Genomic DNA, 8,002 nt, shown 5'->3' on the forward strand with positions numbered 1-8,002 from the left:
GTTTGCTCCCTACATATATATGTTCCCTTATATAACTTTTATACACATGTTTTTTCCTCTCTTTTTCATCCTATACAAACATATAAGCATACCTATATACACGTATATACATACATATATATGTTTGTTTTTATATGCCGTGACTTTGTTTCTTTTTTCCCCTTTTATCTCTTTTTATCTCTTTTTATCCCTTTCTTTCTTTTTTTACTTTTTCATTTTGAATGCCCTTATGTAAGTAAATGCTTCTTACTAATAGAGGATTGTCCTTGGCAATTTCTCTCTTATCATTTTATTTTCCTCTCCCTTGTTCGTTTCATTTTATATCATTTTTCATTTCGTTTCATTTTATATCATTTTTCATTTCGTTTCATTTACTATTTTATTTTACTTTTATTTCTATTTTTGTTTCCGCTGCTCACATACACACACACACCCTGCTCTTCCAGTTGCATGACATCATTACACACTAATTGCAGTGGTGCTCCATTTGCTGTTTGCTGACACGTTTGATTTATTTCTTGTCCCTTTCCTCAAGCATCTCTTCGTTTAGGCAACACACCATCTTTATGACAAGTGTTTATTGTAATTGTGGTGTTGTGTGATGCAGCGGTAGATTGGACGTGTGTGTACACTTGCAGCAGTGCCTCGCACAAATCGTATCTCCTCCCGGGACTTGTGCATGCAAGTTCCCCAATTTTTAACCCGTGGCCTTGTCACCCGTTACGCTGTGTCTGCTTTTCGTTTGTTTTGTCTCTTTCTCTCAAATTCCTTTTTGCTTCTACCTTCTGCTTATTGATGCGTGTGATAGTGTTTTCCGCTATCGGAACCAGAAGACCATAAGCAAGGTAACATCTGAGGCCAACCCAATTGCCATCATTTTCTTTGTCGTGAATTGTGAAGCAAACCTTTACCAAGCGTTATTTGAATAGCGGTGTACACGATGTTTTTGAAGGAGGGAAACAGTGAAATGCGGTTGAGCGGAGCTACGTTCTTGAAGGGCGCTGTTGATGATTTCAATGCATGTGAGTCCCCTGTTTTATCATCCGGAAGCAGTTTGGTTCTTACAAGTCCTGCTCTGAGCACCTCAGACACGTGCCGATCTGTGATGCGTGAAACCGTCCCTTCCGTTTGTACTGGCGCAGGCCTCAGCAGTCGCTGCTCAACTGATTGCACTGTGCTGAAGTGTGTGAACCCGCTGCATGTTAAGTTCCAGGAGCCGTCAGGGTTGTCAGGGGCTGATTCAGTGGACTCGTTTGACTCGTTGGGTGACCTTTCCGAGTTGCACGAGGAACATCAACATGTTTCTTCTGTTGCCTCTGAAAAGCCTTTGACCCTTCACGATGTGCCGGAATCCGTCCTGTATGGTGCCATTCCATACCTTTCTCTTCCAGACGTCATTGCCTTATCACGGACATGTAAGAAGTTTCACAAACTGGTGCAGGGATACTTTGCAGTGAATGAGCATGGCGTGATGAGCATCCCCGCCTTTGACACCCGCAGCTTCATGCAGTACCGTCCAGAGAGGAAACCTCCGGTAACGAAGGCCTCATCTATGGAACCCGAAACGAAAGCTTCGGACGTGAAGCCCATCCGTCTGTTTTTTGGCCAGCAACGACGGGACCCACACCCCTCAGCTCTACGGCGTCTGCTGCGCTTCATTGCACCTGACCTTGTGATTGCTCACATGGAGGCTCACACGAACCCGGTTAACGGTCGGGGCAAAGGCTGCGCGTGGGTGTTCGCCCTGTCACAATTGGATGCGGAGCGACTGTTACGACTCAGTGGGCGTATCTTCCTTGACATAAATTCTAATGGTGAGGAGGTATACCTGTTCGCTCCCCCTAACTGCCGAGAGTGGTTGAATGAGCACGCGGAGTGTGCAGTCGCTTCCGCAGTTCGTCCAAGTCACTTGCCACGACAGCCGATGGTTGTGGAAGCCCCCAGGAAGTCGAGTGCCAAAGTGGAGAAGGGGTTGGAACAATGTGTGCGTCCCCATCCACAACATCGCGGTGTTACGGAGCAGCAGGCACCCGTCGCGGCGGCCCAGCAGATGCCCGACTCTGTGGAACCATTGGTACGAGTTGGGTCTCCACAGGATGAGGGCCTGCAGCAGCAGGAGCGGCCGTCCGAGGCGTGGACGACCAGCAATCATTTGCAAGGCGACTCAACACACGGAAGGCGCAGGTCAGGGGAGGCTCTGCAGTCGGGTGAGTCCACACCTGAGCGTTTGCAAGCAAGGCGCCGCCCATGGTTGGTTGCGGCGGATGCTTCAGCCACTCAGCGTGCCAGGGAACTTCGGTTTTGCAGCAATTCCTCAACTTTTCTTCATCATGAAATGTGGGGATTCCACCCGGGAGCACGCCTTGGCTCTGGGGTAGGCGGTGACAGATTTATTGCGTGTCCCGAGACGACAACACGCACTGTGCCACACAACGTGTACACAAGCACTATATGGACAGGCCCTAGGCGGTTCCGGCACGACCCGTACGTGTACGGCCCACTGTGCGTACTAGCGGCATCTTAGCGGTCCAACTGAGTGGTGAGCACTCCATCGAGTCTGTGTGGTGATGCTGTGGACGGCGTGTCCCCACTGGTTGGACTGTAGTTTCTTCCCTCCCTTTTTTTTATTATTACGTTATGTTTTTTTTTTTTCATTTTCCACTCCCTTTCTTTGCCGTTTGCACTTTGCTCGCTTGCATTAAGAATGTCTTGGGGGTCTCTGGACCGAGTGCTGTAAGGAGGAGGGGGCAATCCTTCCCTATACAAATTACCACATATACTCATTTACACTTATACACATATACGCTTTCTATCAATCCCCACTATTTATATATACCGATTCAATTATATGACCATGGAAAAAACATATATACAACTTCCTCCGTATGTAACAGCTTCCCCCGGTACGGCACATAGACCGTCACGGGCTTCCCATTGACATAACTTGTGCAAGACTCCTGTTCCCTGCTAATTGCAGGGAAGAGACGGCTAATTGGAACTACACCTTCCTCACCCTCATTGTTTTCATTGTTTTCTTTTGTATTTCTATTAACCTAAGATAATTTCACTCGCTGTACTTTCTTCCCTCCCTACATCTATATGTTCCCTTATATAACTTTTATACACATGTTTTTTCCTCTCTTTTTCATCCTATACAAACATATAAGCATACCTATATACACGTATATACATACATATATATGTTTGTTTTTATATGCCGTGACTTTGTTTCTTTTTTCCCCTTTTATCTCTTTTTTATCTCTTTTTATCCCTTTCTTTCTTTTTTTACTTTTTCATTTTGAATGCCCTTATGTAAGTAAATGCTTCTTACTAATAGAGGATTGTCCTTGGCAATTTCTCTCTTATCATTTTATTTTCCTCTCCCTTGTTCGTTTCATTTTATATCATTTTTCATTTCGTTTCATTTTATATCATTTTTCATTTCGTTTCATTTACTATTTTATTTTACTTTTATTTCTATTTTTGTTTCCGCTGCTCACATACACACACACACCCTGCTCTTCCAGTTGCATGACATCATTACACACTAATTGCAGTGGTGCTCCATTTGCTGTTTGCTGACACGTTTGATTTATTTCTTGTCCCTTTCCTCAAGCATCTCTTCGTTTAGGCAACACACCATCTTTATGACAAGTGTTTATTGTAATTGTGGTGTTGTGTGATGCAGCGGTAGATTGGACGTGTGTGTACACTTGCAGCAGTGCCTCGCACAAATCGTATCTCCTCCCGGGACTTGTGCATGCAAGTTCCCCAATTTTTAACCCGTGGCCTTGTCACCCGTTACGCTGTGTCTGCTTTTCGTTTGTTTTGTCTCTTTCTCTCAAATTCCTTTTTGCTTCTACCTTCTGTTTATTGATGCGTGTGATAGTGTTTTCCGCTATCGGAACCAGAAGACCATAAGCAAGGTAACATCTGAGGCCAACCCAATTGCCATCATTTTCTTTGTCGTGAATTGTGAAGCAAACCTTTACCAAGCGTTATTTGAATAGCGGTGTACACGATGTTTTTGAAGGAGGGAAACAGTGAAATGCGGTTGAGCGGAGCTACGTTCTTGAAGGGCGCTGTTGATGATTTCAATGCATGTGAGTCCCCTGTTTTATCATCCGGAAGCAGTTTGGTTCTTACAAGTCCTGCTCTGAGCACCTCAGACACGTGCCGATCTGTGATGCGTGAAACCGTCCCTTCCGTTTGTACTGGCACAGGCCTCAGCAGTCGCTGCTCAACTGATTGCACTGTGCTGAAGTGTGTGAACCCGCTGCATGTTAAGTTCCAGGAGCCGTCAGGGTTGTCAGGGGCTGATTCAGTGGACTCGTTTGACTCGTTGGGTGACCTTTCCGAGTTGCATGAGGAACATCAACATGTTTCTTCTGTTGCCTCTGAAAAGCCTTTGACCCTTCACGATGTGCCGGAATCCGTCCTGTATGGTGCCATTCCATACCTTTCTCTTCCAGACGTCATTGCCTTATCACGGACATGTAAGAAGTTTCACAAACTGGTGCAGGGATACTTTGCAGTGAATGAGCATGGCGTGATGAGCATCCCCGCCTTTGACACCCGCAGCTTCATGCAGTACCGTCCAGAGAGGAAACCTCCGGTAACGAAGGCCTTATCTATGGAACCCGCAACGAAAGCTTCGGACGTGAAACCCATCCGTCTGTTTTTTGGCCAGCAACGACGGGACCCACACCCCTCAGCTCTACGGCGTCTGCTGCGCTTCATTGCACCTGACCTTGTGATTGCTCACATGGAGGCTCACACGAACCCGGTTGACGGTCGGGGCAAAGGCTGCGCGTGGGTGTTCGCCCTGTCACAATTGGATGCGGAGCGACTGTTACGACTCAGTGGGCGTATCTTCCTTGACATAAATTCTAATGGTGAGGAGGTATACCTGTTCGCTCCCCCTAACTGCCGAGAGTGGTTGAATGAGCACGCGGAGTGTGCAGTCGCTTCCGCAGTTCGTCCAAGTCACTTGCCACGACAGCCGATGGTTGTGGAAGCCCCCAGGAAGTCGAGTGCCAAAGTGGAGAAGGGGTTGGAACAATGTGTGCGTCCCCATCCACAACATCGCGGTGTTACGGAGCAGCAGGCACCCGTCGCGGCGGCCCAGCAGATGCCCGACTCTGTGGAACCATTGGTACGAGTTGGGTCTCCACAGGATGAGGGCCTGCAGCAGCAGGAGCGGCCGTCCGAGGCGTGGACGACCAGCAATCATTTGCAAGGCGACTCAACACACGGAAGGCGCAGGTCAGGGGAGGCTCTGCAGTCGGGTGAGTCCACACCTGAGCGTTTGCAAGCAAGGCGCCGCCCATGGTTGGTTGCGGCGGATGCTTCAGCCACTCAGCGTGCCAGGGAACTTCGGTTTTGCAGCAATTCCTCAACTTTTCTTCATCATGAAATGTGGGGATTCCACCCGGGAGCACGCCTTGGCTCTGGGGTAGGCGGTGACAGATTTATTGCGTGTCCCGAGACGACAACACGCACTGTGCCACACAACGTGTACACAAGCACTATATGGACAGGCCCTAGGCGGTTCCGGCACGACCCGTACGTGTACGGCCCACTGTGCGTACTAGCGGCATCTTAGCGGTCCAACTGAGTGGTGAGCACTCCATCGAGTCTGTGTGGTGATGCTGTGGACGGCGTGTCCCCACTGGTTGGACTGTAGTTTCTTCCCTCCCTTTTTTTAATTATTACGTTATGTTTTTTTTTTTTTCATTTTCCACTCCCTTTCTTTGCCGTTTGCACTTTGCTCGCTTGCATTAAGGATGTCTTGGGGGTCTCTGGACCGAGTGCTGTAAGGAGGAGGGGGCAATCCTTCCCTATACAAATTACCACATATACTCATTTACACTTATACACATATACGCTTTCTATCAATCCCCACTATTTATATATACCGATTCAATTATATGACCATGGAAAAAACATATATACAACTTCCTCCGTATGTAACAGCTTCCCCCGGTACGGCACATAGACCGTCACGGGCTTCCCATTGACATAACTTGTGCAAGACTCCTGTTCCCTGCTAATTGCAGGGAAGAGACGGCTAATTGGAACTACACCTTCCTCACCCTCATTGTTTTCATTGTTTTCTTTTGTATTTCTATTAACCTAAGATAATTTCACTCGCTGTACTTTCTTCCCTCCCTACATCTATATGTTCCCTTATATAACTTTTATACACATGTTTTTTCCTCTCTTTTTCATCCTATACAAACATATAAGCATACCTATATACACGTATATACATACATATATATGTTTGTTTTTATATGCCGTGACTTTGTTTCTTTTTTCCCCTTTTATCTCTTTTTATCTCTTTTTATCCCTTTCTTTCTTTTTTTACTTTTTCATTTTGAATGCCCTTATGTAAGTAAATGCTTCTTACTAATAGAGGATTGTCCTTGGCAATTTCTCTCTTATCATTTTATTTTCCTCTCCCTTGTTCGTTTCATTTTATATCATTTTTCATTTCGTTTCATTTACTATTTTATTTTACTTTTATTTCTATTTTTGTTTCCGCTGCTCACATACACACACACACCCTGCTCTTCCAGTTGCATGACATCATTACACACTAATTGCAGTGGTGCTCCATTTGCTGTTTGCTGACACGTTTGATTTATTTCTTGTCCCTTTCCTCAAGCATCTCTTCGTTTAGGCAACACACCATCTTTATGACAAGTGTTTATTGTAATTGTGGTGTTGTGTGATGCAGCGGTAGATTGGACGTGTGTGTACACTTGCAGCAGTGCCTCGCACAAATCGTATCTCCTCCCGGGACTTGTGCATGCAAGTTCCCCAATTTTTAACCCGTGGCCTTGTCACCCGTTACGCTGTGTCTGCTTTTCGTTTGTTTTGTCTCTTTCTCTCAAATTCCTTTTTGCTTCTACCTTCTGTTTATTGATGCGTGTGATAGTGTTTTCCGCTATCGGAACCAGAAGACCATAAGCAAGGTAACATCTGAGGCCAACCCAATTGCCATCATTTTCTTTGTCGTGAATTGTGAAGCAAACCTTTACCAAGCGTTATTTGAATAGCGGTGTACACGATGTTTTTGAAGGAGGAAAACAGTGAAATGCGGTTGAGCGGAGCTACGTTCTTGAAGGGCGCTGTTGATGATTTCAATGCATGTGAGTCCCCTGTTTTATCATCCGGAAGCAGTTTGGTTCTTACAAGTCCTGCTCTGAGCACCTCAGACACGTGCCGATCTGTGATGCGTGAAACCGTCCCTTCCGTTTGTACTGGCGCAGGCCTCAGCAGTCGCTGCTCAACTGATTGCACTGTGCTGAAGTGTGTGAACCCGCTGCATGTTAAGTTCCAGGAGCCGTCAGGGTTGTCAGGGGCTGATTCAGTGGACTCGTTTGACTCGTTGGGTGACCTTTCCGAGTTGCATGAGGAACATCAACATGTTTCTTCTGTTGCCTCTGAAAAGCCTTTGACCCTTCACGATGTGCCGGAATCCGTCCTGTATGGTGCCATTCCATACCTTTCTCTTCCAGACGTCATTGCCTTATCACGGACATGTAAGAAGTTTCACAAACTGGTGCAGGGATACTTTGCAGTGAATGAGCATGGCGTGATGAGCATCCCCGCCTTTGACACCCGCAGCTTCATGCAGTACCGTCCAGAGAGGAAACCTCCGGTAACGAAGGCCTCATCTATGGAACCCGCAACGAAAGCTTCGGACGTGAAGCCCATCCGTCTGTTTTTTGGCCAGCAACGACGGGACCCACACCCCTCAGCTCTACGGCGTCTGCTGCGCTTCATTGCACCTGACCTTGTGATTGCTCACATGGAGGCTCACACGAACCCGGTTAACGGTCGGGGCAAAGGCTGCGCGTGGGTGTTCGCCCTGTCACAATTGGATGCGGAGCGACTGTTACGACTCAGTGGGCGTATCTTCCTTGACATAAATTCTAATGGTGAGGAGGTATACCTGTTCGCTCCCCCTAACTGCCGAGAGTGGTTGAATGAG

General features: G+C 46.9%; 3 protein-coding genes across 3 annotated transcripts; all 3 read left to right on the forward strand.

Annotated features, from left to right (window-relative positions):
* Positions 1-940: 940 nt before the first annotated feature.
* TbgDal_I3170 (hypothetical protein, conserved) lies at positions 941-2,524 on the forward strand (the record flags this gene model as incomplete). Its single annotated transcript, XM_011773291.1, has 1 exon — positions 941-2,524. One exon carries the CDS (start codon positions 941-943, stop codon positions 2,522-2,524), a length of 1,584 nt encoding a protein of 527 aa, XP_011771593.1.
* Positions 2,525-4,021: 1,497 nt separating this feature from the next.
* TbgDal_I3180 (hypothetical protein, conserved) lies at positions 4,022-5,605 on the forward strand (the record flags this gene model as incomplete). Its single annotated transcript, XM_011773292.1, has 1 exon — positions 4,022-5,605. One exon carries the CDS (start codon positions 4,022-4,024, stop codon positions 5,603-5,605), a length of 1,584 nt encoding a protein of 527 aa, XP_011771594.1.
* Positions 5,606-7,075: 1,470 nt separating this feature from the next.
* Positions 7,076-8,002, forward strand: TbgDal_I3190 (hypothetical protein, conserved, (fragment); the record flags this gene model as incomplete). The annotated part of the gene is made up of 1 exon (XM_011773293.1): positions 7,076-8,002. A coding segment is annotated over one exon (927 nt), but the record flags the coding sequence as incomplete, so codon positions are not given.

The sequence above is a fragment of the Trypanosoma brucei genome, chromosome 1 (assembly GCF_000210295.1).
Source record: "Trypanosoma brucei gambiense DAL972 chromosome 1, complete sequence".
NCBI lineage: Eukaryota > Euglenozoa > Kinetoplastea > Trypanosomatida > Trypanosomatidae > Trypanosoma > Trypanosoma brucei.